The sequence below is a fragment of the Sceloporus undulatus genome, unplaced genomic scaffold (genome assembly GCF_019175285.1).
Source record: "Sceloporus undulatus isolate JIND9_A2432 ecotype Alabama unplaced genomic scaffold, SceUnd_v1.1 scaffold_48, whole genome shotgun sequence".
Classification (NCBI taxonomy): Eukaryota; Metazoa; Chordata; class Lepidosauria; order Squamata; family Phrynosomatidae; genus Sceloporus; species Sceloporus undulatus.
The window spans coordinates 12201-30371 of record NW_024802969.1 but is presented as its reverse complement, the minus strand read 5'-3'; the positions used below and the strand labels follow the sequence as shown (position 1 = coordinate 30371).

At 43.2% G+C, this 18171-nt stretch overlaps 1 protein-coding gene across 1 annotated transcript in view; it reads left to right on the top strand.

Moving 5' to 3' along the window:
• Positions 1-915: 915 nt before the first annotated feature.
• LOC121917665 (zinc finger protein 208-like) overlaps positions 916-18171 on the top strand; it is a 25261-nt gene continuing 8005 nt past the window's right edge. Inside the window, 1 exon segment of the mRNA XM_042443794.1 lies at positions 916-2104. Within this exon segment, the coding sequence (XP_042299728.1) occupies positions 1360-2104 (745 nt within the window). The 5' untranslated portion in view covers positions 916-1359.

The window sequence follows — 18171 nt, the reverse complement described above, 5'->3', positions numbered from 1 at the left end:
AAACAGACCTCTAAGCACCGCTTTCCGTGTGTCCCATAGTAGCACTAAAGAGGTAGTTTCAGATCTGTTTTCTAGGTAAAGAATTTCTATTGCTTTTTCTATGGACTTTTTAAAAAGGTCATGCATTGGGAGTGTGGACCTAAACTGCCAGGACTTTTAAGGTCTGGGAAAGTCCTTCCGGCACCCAGTCTATTATTGGTGAATGCTCTGGATATAAGTTGGATCAATTGTGGAAAATAGGAATTTAGAGCTGAGAAAAATGATAAATTCTGGAATACGTCTTATGGACTGCTGACTAGAAGGTGACGTCTTTCTCTATGGGATGTGGAGATCTCCAAGGGTCAAGTAATCCTGCATCTTTAATTGTCTACATCAGTGGGGTTGGATCGATATAGAACCATAGAGTTGGAAGAGACTACAAGGGCCATCCAACCCCCTTCTGCTATGCAGGAACTCACAATTTATTTATTATTATTTATTTATGGTATTTATACCCTGCCCTTCAGCCCTAAAGTCTCTCAGAGCTGCTTACAGTTATTAGTATTTCTGATAGACCATTCCCTGCCCTCAGGCTTACAATCTAAAAAGACACCAAACAAGAGTAGAAGAAGGGGATCAGGTCCATCGGTTCTTCTCTCCCTCTGAGGCTTGGACTAAGGCAGATGGAAGGAGGGAGGGCTTTTCTTCTTAATCGAGTCCAGTCAAAGCATCCTCATTTTGACAGATGGACAACCGGCCTCTGTTTAAAGACCTCCAAAGTTGGAAACTGCACCAAAACCTGAGAGGAAGGACTGTGTTCCACTGTTGAACAGCCCTGATTCTCATAAAGTTCTCCCTAATATTGAGGTGGAATCTCTTTTCCTGCAGCTTCCATCCATTGCTCCATTGTCTCTATTCTCTGGAGCAGCAGAAAACAACCTTGCTCCCTCCTCACTGTAACCTCCCTTCAAATATTTAAACAGGGCTATCATATCACCCCTTAATCATGTCTTCCCCAGGTAAAATCTCCCCAGCATCATAGGTCTTTCCTCATAAGGCATGGTTTCGAGACCCTTCACCATTCTAGTTTCCCTTCTCTAGATACGCTCCAATTTGTCAACACCTTTTTAATTGTGGTGCCCAGAACAATGTGATCACCAATATTTGGATCAAACTTCATTGCAAGGTGGCCAATGTTGCATTTTTTTTTTTTAAAAAAAGAATCTGCATTAGGACAATTTTATTTATTTTAAGTAGTCTACCCCACTCTTTAGCATCAATGACTCTCAGAACGGATTGCATCATCATTATTATATTTATTTATCTCCCACCCTTGCCCCCAGTATCAGGACTGACACAGGGGAGAAGCCACACAAACACATGGAACCTGAAAAGAGCTTCAGAGATAGAAATGCCTGCACTGTACACCAAAGAACTCGCAGAGGGAAGAAGCCATACAAATGCATGCAATGTGGAAGGAGCTTCAGTCGGAGTGAACATCTAAACACACATCAAAAGACCCACACTGGGGAGAAGCCTTATAAATGTATGGAATGTGGAAAGAGCTTCAGTCAGAGTGGACATCTAAATTTACATCAAAAGACTCATACGGGGGAGAAGCCCTATAAATGCATGGAATGTGGCAAGACCTTCATTCAGAGTGGAAATCTAAGCGTACATCTAATGACGCACACAGGGGAGAAGCCATATAAATGCATGGAATGTGGAAAGAGTTTCAGTCAGAGTGGAGATCTAAATTCACATCATAGGACCCACACAGGGGAGAAGCCATACAAATGTATGGAATGTGGAAAGAGCTTCAGTCGGAGTGGACATCTAAACAGACATCAAAAGACACATACTGGAGAGAAGCCATATAAATGCATGGAATGTGGAAAGATCTTCAGTCAGAGTGGAGATCTAAATTCACATCAAAAGACCCACACACGGGAGAAGCCATACAAATGCATGGAATGTGGAAAGAGCTTCAATTGGAGTGGACATCTAAACAGACATCAAAGGACCCACACAGGGGAGAAGCCCTTTAAATGCATGGAATGTGGAAAGAGCTTCAGTCAGAGTGGACATCTAAACCGTCATCACAGGACCCACACATGGGAGAAGCTATTTCCAGCCAGCAGCAGGGCACTAGATGTCAGCTCTGAAGGTCTGTTGACCATCTCTTCTATTTGCTGAACAAACTTTTAAAAATTATCTATTGGGACCAAGGGGAATGTTTACAATGGTGGGAGCAATCCTTTCTCATCTGGCTGCATTTCAGGCAAAGCTGGTGGGATTGGAGAGAGGAAGTGCTAGTTTTATTATTATTAAATTGAATCTCCTTCCTCTTATTATTTTTCTCATTTGTGGATTGTTTATTAATTTCGATGTATTGTTATGTATATTTTAACCATGTTTTATTGTTTAATTTTATACTTGGGAGGGAGAGTGGGGCCAGGGTCTTGTGGGGCTTGTTGTTTTTATTGTTGTGTATTGTACAAATTTTGTTGTTACCTGCCTCGATCCCCAAAACGGAAGAGGCAAGATATAAATAAATAAATAAATAAATAAATAAATTATTATTATTATTATTATTATTATTATTATTATTATTATTATTATTATTATTCAAGCATCCCCTCATTGTTGTTCCAAGGTCTTTTCATGGGATCCTGTAAGATCCAAAGGCTTAAAGCTTTGCAGGTAGGACAGAAATGTGTTTTGAGAGAGACAGAGATGTGTCCCTCCTCTTGGTCCTTGAAGGGTGAAAGTGGTCAGTGGGAAACCAGATAGTCTGATCCACGTTTTCGTTGCTCTGCTGATGAAAATTAAACTCCCAACAAGTTTTACTCTCATGCCAGTGTATTTTAGTTTACCTTTAAAACAGTTAACACCCTGGAAAACTAAAATTGCACCCTATGTTTTTATTGGGTTATGGGCCCAGAAGAGGTCCCAGTCTAGTTCCCAGAAGGTGTCCCAGTTTAGACTCAGTGAGATCTCAGAAGAGGTCCCAGATTAGTTTAAACTGCTTATCCTGAAGATACTTACTTTGAGAAAGATGGTTTTTCCTCACTCAAACAATACAGAATGGCTTCAACTATAACATGCTGTTTCTATTTATTAAAGGCCACAGCCTGAATCTAATCCAAACCAAGATGTCTATGAGATTTATTTGCAAAAGAAAAAGAAGACTCCCACCAGCAACCAAAGCAAGTGGATTTCTTCCATCTTCCAAGACTCTTGCATCCAGAAGGAACTTCACCTGCAATGGAGCAGCCTAACAATGAGGAACCAGATGGTAAGCAAGAAGCGGAGCCAGGTATCCAAATCCAGGTGAGAAGAACGCTCCAATAAAGATATGCCACCTGACAGATTCTCTTATCAAGCCACAGAGGACTTAATTCCAAAACCCTCTGATTCGAAAAAGATAAAGAGAATGACAAAGACAGATCCTGAGAAGTGGGTGGAAGCTGTTAGTGAGGAAATTCAATCCTTTATATAAAAACAAGACATGTACTTTGTCCAAATTGCCAGAAAGAAAAAGAGCAATTAGCTGTAGATGGGTCTTTACCACAAAGCTAGAAGCATAAGTAAGGGCTGTTCGACAGTGGAATGCACTCCCTCGGAGTGTAGTGGAGTCTTCTTCCTTGGAGGTCTTTAAACAGAGGCTGGAAGGCCATCTGTTGGGGATGCTTTGATTTGGATTTCCTGCATGGCAGTGAGTTGGACTGGATGGCCCTTGCGGTCTCTTCCAACTCTATGATTCTATGATTCTATAAGGGAAGATTCAGAGGTACAAAGCAAGACTTGTTGCTAAAGGCAATACTCAAAAGTATGGTGAGGACTACAACGAAACTTTTGCTGGCATAGTTACTCAAGCAACCATCAGGACTCTCCTAGCTGTTGCAGCTTACATGAAAATGACTGTTCAACATCTGGATCTTTGCACAGCTTTTCTATATGGAGATCTCACTGAAGAACTTTATATGGAGCAACCTCCAGGATTGGAAATCTCTTGGAAATGCAGATTACAAAAGAGCATTTATGGTTTAAAGCAAGCTGCCAGAAACTGGACCAGCCTCTTGTCAAGGAGCGATTCACTCCAGTTACTGTTGACAGATATGTATACAAGTGATTCAGAAACAATAAATGGACTTACATCAAAGTTATGTGTATGATCTGATTCTGTGCACTGAAAACAAAGCAGATAGTGAACGGAGGGGATGCACATGCGCAGGGAAAGAGGATAGTGTTGGGGTGTGTATTGAGGCAAAAAGATAACAGCAGAGTTTTGGAGATGTTTTCACAAAAATTGCTTTACTCAAGAGAAGTCATGAAACAGAAGTAAAAAACAAAACAGTACAAATGGCACAGTACATAACAGCAAAAACTGAAGCACAGTAAAAAACTCCTAGTTCAGCAGCGTATCATTATAACATTACCATTACAACAGCATGGAGAGCAGTATTATCAGCAAGGTCGCAACCAGCATAGAGAACACATTCAGAGTGCTACCAAACTGTATGGAGAGCATGTACAGAAAGCTCCCAACAGCATGGAGAGCATGTACAGAGAATGCTCTCAACAGTCCAGCAGACATTGCAATGCAGTTATACTTTGCTAATTGGCTAACACAACAACCTGGCCTAATTAGCTAATTACATGACTGATTGCTAGTGCATCATGGACTACACCTGCCAGTTTACTAGACTCTCATCCAGTCACAACTTAGTCACAACTAGCATACCTTGACAGATAGATGCCTTCAAGTCCTCTCCCTTCTAAGAGATAGAAAATAGATTTATTATTGCACATAAAGTTGACAAAAAGTGCAAGGCACTTAATTTGGACATTAGAATTAAGATCCTGAACAAGCAAGATCTCTTTGAATAAGAAGAAAAGCAAGTGGGAGAGAAAAGCCAGCTGCAGCATGATTTATGAACAACATTGAGACAGCAATGGTGATTCCTCCCACAAAAATCTTGTTAGAAGTCCTGGGTCGTAAATTAGACAAGCTGCTTGATGCCTTCCAAAGCATTCAGAGTACAATTAAAGTTCTCACAGAACAGACGAGTGAAATAAAAAAGACAACTGAGGAAGCAAAGCAAAAAGCTGAAAACGATGAACAACAGATAGAGACGCTGAGAAATGAAGTCGTAAATCTTTGAGACAGATTCATAGAGACTGAGAAGAGACAAAGAAGGAGAAATGTAAGAATAAGGAACTTTCCAGAACAAGCTAAATTTAGTGATTTAATCACTACATTAACAACATGGTGGAAAAGCTATGATTTAAAAGTTTCCCCGGATGATCTAGAGGAAGCCCACTGGCCTTTGGGGGCACAAGGCAGCAGGAGAAGAAAAGACATCATTATAGCTTTTGGAAAAGAAAAACATGAAGGACATGGCCTTTAAAAAACTGAGATCAATACAAAATCTGGAATATAATGGACATAATATAAAGATTTACCAAGATTTGGCTTCTATGGGCCCATTCAGACTACCTTTTACCCCGGATCAGAAATCGATCCTTGCACGTGAAGTTCATATTGGCCCCGAATCCCCCACAAGCGAATCAGAGGCTTGCATACCCGTTCCGTGGCAAATGCCGCTTAGCGTGGGTCATTCATAATTGGGGAAAATACCCTTTCTTTTGAAAAAACCCGGGTTCTGAGAAATATGAACTTGCCCCAATCATGATCGGGTCAAGTTCAGGGAGGGATTAAGGTCAGAGGGCAGGCAGTGGGAGGATCATGCTCCCCTCTCCTGCTGGCTTATTGCAAGCGGCTTTTCCCTCTTCCTCAATTGGAAGAGGCGGGATATAAAATATTATTGTTATTATTATTATTATTTTGGTTGTTGTTGTAATGACAGATTATGCGCACCCTGCGGCTTTTCCTTCTCTTCCCTTGCCTTCCCTGCCTTCCTCCCCCTCCTCTTATTCCTCCTCTCCCCCTCCTGTCACTGCTTGCGCTCCTTTTTTCCTCCTCCTCTTCCTCTTCTCTGCTCTTCCTCATTCTCCTTCTCCCTCCCTCCTCCTCCTCCTCTGCCAACGCCACCCCTTGCGGGCTCTTTCTCCTCCTCCTCATCTTCCTGACCTCCTTTTCCTCCTTCTCTTCTTCCTTCTTTTCTCTTCCCTTTCCTGTTCCTCTTCTTCCTCCTCTCCCCTCTTCCTCCACACTTGCAGCCGAGGAAGAGGAAGAGCAGAGTAGAAGAGGAGGAGGAGAAGGAATGTACAGGAGGTGGGGTGGCCTGGGAGTGACCCTCGGGCGCAGGCATGCATCGGTAGTGAGGGAAGGAGGGTGTGTGTGAGTGTGTGTGTGTGAGGGGGAAAAGAAGGAGGGAGGGAAAGTGGGACAGGGGAGAGAAGAGGGAAGGAGAACACGGAAGGAGGGAGAGAGAAGGAAGGAGGGATAAGCAGCGAGAAGGAGTGAAGAAGGAGGGCAAAACAGAGAGAAAAGAGAGAAGGAAGGGAAGGAGGGGACCAGGGCAGAGAGTGAGAAGGAGAGGAGGCTCATGGCCCAGCAGTGCGGGTCTGGCTTCTTCTGCCGGGGCCTCTGGTGTCAAGTCCAGTGGGGGTCCTGTGCCATCAACACGCAGGAGGCAGGGATGACAGGAATGCCCAGGACCCTCTCCTCCTTCTCTCCAAGAGGGAACCCACAAAAGCTCCTCTGTTTGGAGCACCACACAAGCAAGCAAACAACTCTCATCTGACAGGAGGCAAGGTGACAGGAGGCAAAAAGGGGAAATCGGGGTCACTGACAGGGGCTGCAAAGAGCTGTCAGAGGGAGGGTGGGGGGACAAAAATGTGCATGGTTTTTGCTTCAGGTAGATATATAGATGGATAGAACGTGGCTGGCTGCTTGTCCACTTTCCCTTTCATTTCCTCGCTTCCATTTGATTTAAATGATGGGGAAACATTTCAAAACAAATACTATGGGATGCATTTAAAACAATGGTAAGGAGGAAATGCCTAAGCATGGAAATAGGAATTAAAAAAAGAAAATTTTATATAGAAAGAAATTGATAGAAGAAGTGGAAATGTTACAAAAAGAATATAACTACAATAAAAGAACAGTGGGATAAAAAAAGAAGAAGAAATTAACAAACTGGACCAAACCAAATGTATACTAGGAATGAATTTAAGTCATGGGATACTAGAAGTATGAAGAGTTGGGCCAACTTCCTTAAAAGAGAAGAGGGAAAAAGAGGATTAGTAAAATAACAGGGGACAAAAGTGAAATAATAACTGATGATGAGAGAATAAGAGAAGTTAAAGTTTATGAAAGATTGTACAAAGAGAAGAAAGTGGAGGATCAAAAAACAAATATAAAAATGAAATACAGAGAAATTATATAAATTCCCCAATAACTAAACAAGAGATAGAAAGAGTAATACAAGATTCAAAAGGAATTAAATCTCCTGGCCCAGATGGATTCACATCTATATTTTATAAAACTTTAAAAAATGAATTGAGTGAGCATTTGACTAAAATTTACAAGGAAATTTTGGATAATAAAATAATCCCAGAAACATGGAAACTATCTGAAATTATATTAATACTTAAACCCAATAAAGATCCAGCCAACCCTGAATCGTATCATCCTATCACATTAAGCAATCCACATTATAAATTTTTAATGAAAATTTTAGCTAATAGATTAGATGAATATTTACCTACTTTAATTAAAGAACAACAATATGGATTTGTGAGAGGGACATATATTCAGGAACCAATAAGGAATATATTTAGTATATCATGCTAAACAACACAAAAATTAATTAGCTTTGATAAAATTAGATATTTACAAAGCATTTGATTCAATAAATCACGAATATCTCTATAACTTTTTTAGGGATTTTGGATTAGGGGAAAGGTTTAGTGAAACCATCATGGAAATATATAATGATACAGAAGCACAAATCATGATAAATGGAGAGAAATCAAGAAAATCTAAAATGAAAAGTGGAGTAAGGCAAAGTTTCCCACTTTCCCCTTTATTATTTATATTAGCAATGGAACCGTTTGCAAATATGATTCGGGATCAGAAGAGAGAAAGGGATATGAAATAAGTAAAGAAGAGATAAAGTTGAATTTATCTGCAGATGATGCTCTGATAGTGACACAGAAACCGAATCAAGCTGTGATCAAGTTATTGGAAATATTTCAGAAATTTAAAAACATTTCTGGGCTTAAATTTAATATGGATAAATCATAGATAATGTTTATGAACACAAATTGGTGGGAACAAAAAGAAATTCAAACTGCATCGGGATTAAAATTGGGGATAAAAACATGAGATATTCAGGTGTAAATTTATCAATTAAGTTAAATAATATTCTACAGGGTAATGATAATCAATTATGGAAAAAAATTAATAGCCAAATCTCCAAGTGGGCAAGTAAAAATTGGAAATTGCTAACAAAAATTAGGACGTTTAAAATGATGGTATGACCAAAGTTTTTATATTTATTTCAAACTATCCTAGAAACAATTCCTAGTAAAGTTTTGAAGAAATGGGATGGGTCAATATTAAAATGGATATCAAGCAATAAAAAAGCCAGATTATCTAAGGCATTATTATATGAGCATCAAAGTAATGGAGGACGGGGAGCTCCATCACTCGAATTATATTTTGAGGCGGTTCAATTGCTTAGAATGATAGAGGTAGAATATAACCAAAATACAAAGTGGGTTAAATTAGAAAGACAGAGCAATCAAATGGAGTTTGTCTCTATCTTTCAGGGGAAAATATATGGGGGGGGGGGGGAGAGAAAAGAATTGGTCCAATGATGGTGAATTATAAAATATGGGAGAAGTGGAGTAAAAAAACTGGGTATAAAAAACAGGAAATGGTTACCAATTGAATATTTAAATAAAAGTAATAATGAAGACTTTGGAAAAATATTTTAAAAATTAAAGATCGAGGTATTTAAAATAACTGGAAATTAATATGAATCAACAGGGGTACGAATACAGGGAGAAAAATTCACTATTTTAGTTGGAAGTCAATACTGGATTCAAATAAAAGGGATAATAAAATTACTAGATGAAATACCATTAAATATTGTAGATTAAAATGAATTGTTAGAAGAAATAATTGAAAAAAATTAGAAGGTGGAAAAGGACTAATAGGGAAAATTTATAAGATTATGTTAACAACCCAATTTAGAACGACAGAGGACTGGCAACGAACTGGGGAAAAGATTTATTGATTGATACAGACAAAATTAAAATTTGGCTAGAACAAATTGTTAATATTAAAAATACAAATGTAAAAGAACAACAAACGAAAATGATTAGAAAATGGCACAGGATGCCGCATCAATTAGCATTTACAAATGACAAATTTCAATCCAAATGTTGGCATGGATGTGGAGTTAAAGGAATTTACATACAAATGTAGTGAGAATGTCCATTTGTTCAAGAATTTTGGACAGTGGGGAATATTGTCATATAGGGAATCATTGGGGAATACTTGGCCATAGGCAATCATTGGGGAACATTGTCCCTTAGGGCAGGGGTAGGCAACCTGCGGCCTGCGGGCCGGATGCGGCCCAGCAAGGCCTTGAGACCGGCCTCAGCCCGGTCCAGCCGCTGATTGCCGCCGGAGACTTTGGCCTCCCGCGTGAGGGTGTGGGGCCTTTGGCCTATCAGGAGGAGGTGGCCATGGGGGGCAAGCGGCAAGCAAGGGGGGGCAAGTGGTGGGCAAGGGGGCAATTGTCTATAGAAGCCTCCGAAACATACATTTATATTAACATTTTTTTTAAAATCAGCAATTTTTTTTTTTTAAAGTGTCCTCCATTTGAAATTTTTGTCTTACATTTGTCCCGGGTTATTTATTTATTTATTTATTTTGAAATTATTTAATTATTTATTTTTTGGCTTCAGCCCCCCAGTTGTCTGAGGGACAGCAGCCTGGCCCCTGGCTCAAAAAGGTTGCCTACCCCTACCTTAGGGAATCATTCTGGAATACTGGCCCATAAGGAATCATTGGGGAATATGAGAGTTCCTGCATGGCAGGGGGTTGGACTGGATGGCCCTTGTGGTCTCTTCCAACTATATGATTCTATGATTCTGTTTCCCTTAAGGGAAACCATACTTGCCCATAGAGAAATACTGGGGAAGACTTGTCCATAGGAAAATTGTACTTGCCAATCATAGAATCATAGCATCGTATAGTTGGAAGAGACCGCAAGGGCCATCCAGTCCAACCCTTGCCATGCAGGAAATCTAAATCAAATCATCCCCGACACAATGGGGCAACATTGTGGAATATACTAGGCTTTTACCTTACGAGGGGCAAAAAGCATGTATGCTTTAAACCCATTGAGTATTAAGGGGGTCAGGCATGGCGATGTGGCTGCGTGCATGCACCAAAGGCAGGCGCACTATTCATTCTTTTACCACACTGCTTCATCGTAAGCTCAAAGCTGCGTACAGTGTGTTCACATAGGGCCTTGCCTTGGCTCCGTCCATTTCCCAGTTTCAGTGGCCATACGCCCTCCTTCCTCCTCGCATCCCCAAACAGAGTGTCCAGATGCCCTGACCACAAAGGAGGACAAGGCACCACAGAATGTAGGACATGTGGACGATTCAAGTCGCCTAAGACTTTTGTTAAGGAAAGAATAAAACCTTTAAATGGTCAAAAGTGTCACAGCTAAGCGTGGAATTCAAAGCTATAGCCGTGTTCATCTTCTGACTGAATGCATCTGAAGAAGTGGACTGGGGTCTAGGAAAGCTCATGCTGCCAAGTTCTTTCTTTCGGTTACTCAAAAGAGCCACAAGATCTCTACATTTTATTAGTATTAGTATTAGTATTGCATCTAAATGCATCTGAAGAAGTAGACTGCTCATGCTGCCAACTTTCTTTCTTTCAGTGAGTCTCAAAGGTGCTGCAAGATCTCTACATATTATGATTATGATGATTATTATTATTGCATCTAAATGCATCTGAGGAAGTAGACTTAAGTCTAGAATTTCTCATAGTGCCAAATTCTTTCAGTGAGTCTCAAAGGTGTCCAAAGATGTCTCTACATATTATTATTAGTATTAGTGTTGCATCTAAATGCATCTGAGGAAGTAGACTGCTCATGCTGCCAACTTCTTTCTTTCAGTGAGTCTTAAATGTGCCACAAGGGCTATCTACGTATTATTATTATTATTATTATTATTATTATTATTATTATTATTGCATGTAAATGCATCTGAGCAAAAATGGACTGAAGAGTTTTGCAGATCTAGGTTTTCTTTCCTTGAGAAGGGTGTGTGTGTGTGTGTGTGTGTGTGTGTGTGTGTGTGTGTGTGTTCTAGCAGGAACACTGATGGTCATTTGGTCAGTGTGGCTTGCAAAAAGGTCACTTCCCATGCTAGGGGTCAATAAAAGGTACTGCCCTTTGTTCTCTGTCCTTTTCCTGGAAGCAGAAACCAGGTCATGCTCCTAAAGAGGGTTTCTTCCTCTGACTTACGCGCAGCAGAGTCAGCTCTACTAGGGATGCTTCTACCAAGGGTAGTTATTCTCTACAATCCTGAGTAAGGTCCGGTACAGACTGCCCAAAAAGGGCGGTCTGCCAGCGCCCTGGTTTGCTCCACAAGGAGGACGCAGCGGACAAACCGTGCGGCTTCCTGGAGCAAAGAGAACCTTCATAAAGCATGTTCTTTTTGCGGCGCCATAATGATGTTGCAGTGCACTGCCATTTTGATGTACGGAAGACGTGCTAGGGTTGCGAGGCGTTTCTACCAGGCCTAAGTTGTTTTTGCTGAACCTAAATGGAGCAATAAAGTCAAGCTCTTTTTTGCCTACCAGTGCATCCTGTTTATTTATCCAAATCATGAAATCATAGAATTGGAAGAGACTACTAAGGGCCATATAGTCCATTCTCCATCTGCCATGCAGGAATACATAGGATCCTACAGTTGGAAGGGACTGCTAAGGGCCATATAGTCCAAACCCCTTCCACCATGCAGGAATACATAGGATACTAGAGTTGGAAGAGACCCCTAAAAGGGCCCTGATCCAGTTGAACCCCATTCTTCCATGCAGGAAATCTCAATCAAAATATCCCCATTGACAGATGGACATCCAGATCTCTGGTGAATAGACCCCACCCTTGGAGGCAGCCTTCCCTGGAACAATTCCTATAAGTGGAGTCGGTTTCCTTCTTAATGCTGAGGTGGGGTCTCTTTTCATAGGACCTTAGAGCTAAGGGTCATCTGGTGAGACCCCATTCAGCCAGACAGGAGAATACTGAGGTAGAAGAGTTTTAAAAGTTTAATATTTAGCATACATATATAAATGTAGTGTAATAGAAATAAGGGTACGTATGTATAAGCATTTGGAAGGCCCCAAGAACGCAGGCAAAGGTTAGAGCTGAGGCATAAGAGCTCAAGATGACCCAGGGGTTGACCTCAAAGGTCTGGAGTTTGTTATTAGTGAGGAGACATAAATCCTGGAAGGGAGATATCTCCGCAAGGCCTGTAAAGGGGAGTGAAGCAGATAGGGTAAATGGCTAAAGTGTACCTTTAATGTATTCATAATTCTGTACCCCGATTGTATGGAAATCCTATATGTTTAACTTTTGCTATGGCCAATGAAATATGCTAGATGGGGTTCTTTGTCTAAACGCCTATAAAAAGTGGCCATTTTCTTTATTCGGGGCTCTGGGGTTCATTTTGGAATGTGAATTCCTCCTGGAGTGACAGCTGTCTAAATATACAAATCTGTGTTTCTAAATTCATCTTGGTCCCCTCCTTACTGACTCTGTCAGACCAAAGTCTGCTGTGAGTTTAGTGAGAGAACTTGCAGTATTTTAAGTCACCGTAGCAGTTTTCTACAACAATACAATCATAGTCCCCCCAATGGAGGAGTGGGGAGGGGGCTAGCCCCGATGGTCACCTCCCCCCCACATCCAGGGCCACAGGGAGCCCCCCAAGAGATGCTCTTGCCCCTCCAATGCTCCAGAGGATCCTATTGCGGGGCTCCATGGTTATCCTAAAATACATGGAGGTAAAGGAGTGGGAGGAAACTGGAGGAGGAGAGGCCCTTCCTGGATAAATCTGGGGAAGGGTCTTCTTCTTTGGGGGTTCTAAAGATGGCAGAGCGACCCCCTTCCCGAGGTTTCTGGGCTTTGTGAGAAGGGTCTCTGGACAAGGTTAAGCCCCCCTGCCCCCTGCTGACCCTTTGGCCCCATTAAGACCAGCTCCGGTCACTCAGGCACAAAGTGCTGGAAAATGGTAGTGGTCAAATTTGGGATTTATAGGTTAATTGCAACAGCATCCTGGGGTCCAACAGTATGTTGGACAGTATGAGCAGAGTGACCAGATGCCTTGACCACAAAGGAGGACAGAATGTAGGACGTATGGGATGTGTTGTTATCCACCATGGGGTCAATCTTGACCCATGGCGACCCTATAAATGAGACATCTCCAAGACCTTCTGTCCTCCATTGCTCTGCTCAGTTCCTACAAATCCATTCCCATGTCCTCCTTAATAGTCCTCCTGGCATGCAGCCTTCTTCTCTTTCTGCTTATATCCACTGTTCCCAGCATTATTGCTTTTTCCCATTGAGTCCATCCATCCCATATACACGTGTGCATGTGTGTATCTCTGGCTTTGCTTCGCGAACGAAGATTCACGAAGCAAAGCCAGACACACACACACACACACACACACACACACACACACACACACATGAACCTTTGCATTTATGGTAAATGAGCAAGGCACATTAGTAATTAAAAATAAGGCCTACATTATTGGTTTAGAGGATTCATATAGGATCGAAGAAAGTAAGTAAGTAAGTAGAATAAGCTACACTCATCCCTCCATATTTGCGGCTTTTGATATTTGCAGATTTGATTAATATGTTCCTTTTTAGGAATATCTAGGTCCTCCAGTACAACTCTATGGTCAACTGGAATTAAAAGTTGCACTGTAGGACCTAGAGATTCCTAGAGAGGACATTCTACTAGGCCTTTGTAGCTCCTCCAGCACAGTTCTCTGGTCAGTGTCTGTCGGACTTTGACCACAGAATTACCCTGGAGGACCTACAGATTATTCCTAGAGAGGTATCCTCTCAGGTAAAAACTTGGTGGTTTTGTTATATGCAGTGCTTCCCATATCCACGGGGGTCTTGAGCCCCCAAACCTAGCATTTATGGAGGAAAGAGTGTATATTAGCGAACCTTTACATTCTGGTAAATGAACAAGACACATTAGCAAGGTAAGAATAAGAACTACTTTATTGGTACAAAGGGTCCATATAGGATCGAAGAAAGTAAGCAATCAGTAGAGGAAGCTATACTGTGGGTCCAGAGGGGGCTGTGGGTTGGGGGTCTTCCCTCTCTGCAGTGGATAGGATCCACAGAGTAGGATCCACCTGACTCACCCCACTGGATTCTGCTTGCCCCCCCCCCAAATTCAGAGGGTCACTCATGTCCACTTTGTGTGTGTGGGGGGCTGTTCCACCTGCCCTGCCCAGGATGACCTCTTCCCCCTCTGGGCCACCTTTTTCTGGACATAAAAGTTTTCTGGCTGGGGGGAAGGGGTCAGGGAAGCTGAAGGGGGTGGGGGGGGGCTTTGTGGGTTCATGCAAGGGGGTCTTGAGTGGGGGTCCTCCCCTCACCATAGAGCCTGCATTCATGGGTTACATTGTCCATACCCCCCTTCAATGAGGGGTATAGTTTATTCTGCCCCTTCCCATCCTCTTCTGACAACAACCCTGCGAGGAAGGCTGAGCCGAATCTAGCAGAGGGGTTGGCAAACAGCAGAGGAATAGCAGGGATAATGGAGTGGCTCTTTTTGGGGGGTTGGATGGGGTACTGCAATCCGTCTGGCAATGTACAACCCTCCCCCCCAAAAAAAACATCACGCACCATAGGGGGGAAATCATAGAATCATTGAGTTGAAAGAGACCCCAAGAAGAGCCTTGATCCAGTCCAACCCCATTCTGCCATGCAGGAATTCTCAGTCAAAACATAATAGACAGATGGCCATCCAGCCTCTGTTTAGGGGGAGGCTGAAGGTCGGTGGGGGGGGGGGCTTTGCTGGCATGGGAGGGGGAGTCAGGTGTCTTTGTGCCCCCCAAGGTGGTTAGCCCCTCTCTGGAGCTTCGGAAGAGGAGGGATGGGAGCGAAACTGCGCAGTTTCTCATGCGTGACCAATGCGCTTGAAGACGTTCTGGCCGACTCTGAAAGAGAACCACGAAAGGGGAGTCAGGCCTGCTTCTCCCAAAGAAGACAACAAACATTAACAAAATGGCAAAACAGTACTAGAAGAGAAAAACAGATCAGGATGAGGCCCGCCAAAGGATTTTGGGCAGATAGATAACAAATAGGTCAGAGAGGCCTCCTTCTGGTATTCAGGGCCTTTTTATGACTCTTAAATGATGCCTTAGTCTCAATCTCCCCAAGATAAGGAACACCAGACTGGGAGTATGTGGGCCATGGATTGAAAAAAGTCCTGGGAAGAGATGTCCATCATGAAGCCCATGAGGATCCAGAAATACATATACACACATCCCTCCATAGTTGTTTTGATATTTTCAGATTTGATTATTCGTGGATTTGATTAATATGTTCGCTCTAGGAATATCTAGGCCCTCCAGTGGAACTCTATGGTCAACCTTAACTAATAGATGCAATGAATGACCAAGAGATTACTAGAGAGAATACTCTACTAGGCCTTTGTAGCTCCTCCGGCGCAGTTCTATTGTCAGTGTCTGTCAGATGTTGACCACAGAGTTGCACTGGAGGACCTAGAGATTCCTAGAGAGGTATCCTCTCAGGTGAAAACATGGGTGTTTTTGTTATTTGCGTTTTTTCTACTTTCATGGGGGTCTTGTGCCCCTAACCCTTGCAAATATGGAAGGACAAATATATATGTTTCATATTCAATGACTGACAAGGGGTGTTAGGTGTTTGTATCCTACGTATGCAACCAATGTATGGCTGGCAAGCCCTTTTGTCTGGATTCCTATTAAAAAAGATGTTGTCGCCAATTGCGCAGGATCTTCGGACCTTTGTGAAAAAATCCTCGCAATCCAAAATCAAGCTTTTAAATAAAAATAATAATTTGCTGAACTTTCATTCTCTTATTGGGTGTTCCTGAAATATTTGCAATATCCCTCTCCCCGAAAAGGCACCCCATCCCTCTGCCAAAAAGTCCGGCAAGAACTGACCACACCCTCCAGGACATGGAGGGACCCCTCCTCACCGAGTGGCGCTCCAGTCATCCTTTGGGTCCTCCGCTTTTTCCCGGAGGAGCCAGAACGTCTTCAGTGCCTCCTCTCCATCCGCGTCCACAAAGCGCTGACCCACGAAGACCGCTGTCGAATCTGTGCAGGGGCAGAAAAGAAGGGGGACAGGCAATGGGATACGGAGAAAGTCTGGCAAAGGGGTTCGGGCCCCGTGGTCCGGGAATGATGATCTGCGTCTTTCCCGGGGGGGGGGGGGGGGGGCCGGCAGCATGACACTCTCTGGCCCAATTCCTGGGTCACGGGACCCACTTTCTTTTCGGACCCTCTGGACTGGATGGCCCTTGGGCGCAGGATGTTCTTTGGCCCAATTCCCATGTCACAGGACCCACCTTCCTTTCTGACCCTCTGGACCGGATGAACGCTTGGGCGCAGGACGCTCTCTGGCCCAATTCCCGTGCTATTTTGAATTGATTCCTTTGTCGATGTGAACAACAAGCGGGATATTTTATTTTATTTTGCAGCAAGAAAACACAACTGGGTCAAACGTAGCGTGAACCACATTCCGCTGCTGAACCGTTCCATCAATTTGGATTGTGAATCACTTTATTTGTAAGTGGGAATGGGGCCTATTATAGTTTCTATAATGATTCTACCTGAAAAGGTCCAGCCGACGGTGAAGCCAAAAGTGGGCTGCTCTTCTTCTTTTCCACCTGCGATGTTTTGCATGCCAGACAGGGGCGAGACCTTGATGGGCTTCTTGGTCGAAACCTTGGTCAGGTATTTGCCATGGAATAAGCCATTGGCGTCCGGCGGGTCCAGGACCATCTCCGAGCCCAAGTCGGTGCGCCACTTTCCAGCCAGAGAGCCCTGGACAAGGCAAGAAGAAGGGTCAGTGGGGAAGGGGTGGGTCAAGCCCCCAGGGCGCTTGCCAAAGCCCCACAGCCACAGATGAAGAAAGAAGGATGGCAGGAAGGAATGAATGGATGGAAGGAGGGAGGGAGGGAGGGAAGTGATAAAAGAAGGAAGGAAGGGTGGATGGATGGATAAAGGAAGGAAGGAAGGATGGATGGATGGAAGGAAAGAAGGAGGGAAAGATGGAAGGAGGGATGGATGGATGAATGGGATGAAGAAAGGCAACAAAAAAGAAGGAAGGAAGGAAGGAGGGAAGGAAGGAAGGGTCAGCAGGGATTGAATGGGAGGGTCCCCAAAGATCACGACTGAAGAAAATATTGGAGTGTATAGCAACTTCTTGGACTTAGTTTCCTGCTCACTGCAAGGCTGGAATGGTCACCTGTCAAAATGGGGATGCTTTGATTGAGAGTTCCTGCATGGTCAAACTGGATGAGGGCCCTTTTGGGGGGGTCTCTTCTGACTCTATGAGTCTATGATTCTATGGCTGCATGCGGAAATATGAACGCTGACTACATGATTCTCAAGAAAAGTTTCATAGAAACATTCGTTTGTTACGAAACGTTTCATAGAATTCTCCGATTCTATGAAACTTTTCTTTGGAATCGTGTAGTCAGCTTTTTTCTACCTCATTTTCTTTGCAACATGAAGATAATACTGGACATAAGGAGAGGAGTAGGAAGGGTCAGCGGGGACCACGGATTAGGTCTCCAGGAGCCTCGAAGACCCTAGACACACCCTACACAAAGCCCCAGGGTCGAAGGAAGAAAGAAAGAAGGAAAGAAAGAGGGAGGGAGGGAGGGAGGGAGGGAGGGAGGGAGGGAGAAGAAGCATGGAGGGAGGGAGGGAAGGAAGGAAGGAAGGAAGGAAGGAAGGAAAGACAGAAGGATGAATGGATGGAAGGATGGATGAGTGGAAGGAGGGAGGGATTGATGGAAAGAAGAAAGGATGGATGGATGGAATGAAGGGTGGATGGAAGGAAAGGGGGAGAGATAGATGGATGGAAGGAAGGAAGGACAGAAGTTAGGATGGATGGATGGAAGGATGGAGGGTTCCAGACACAAAATATGCTGCAACTGCTCAGAGGG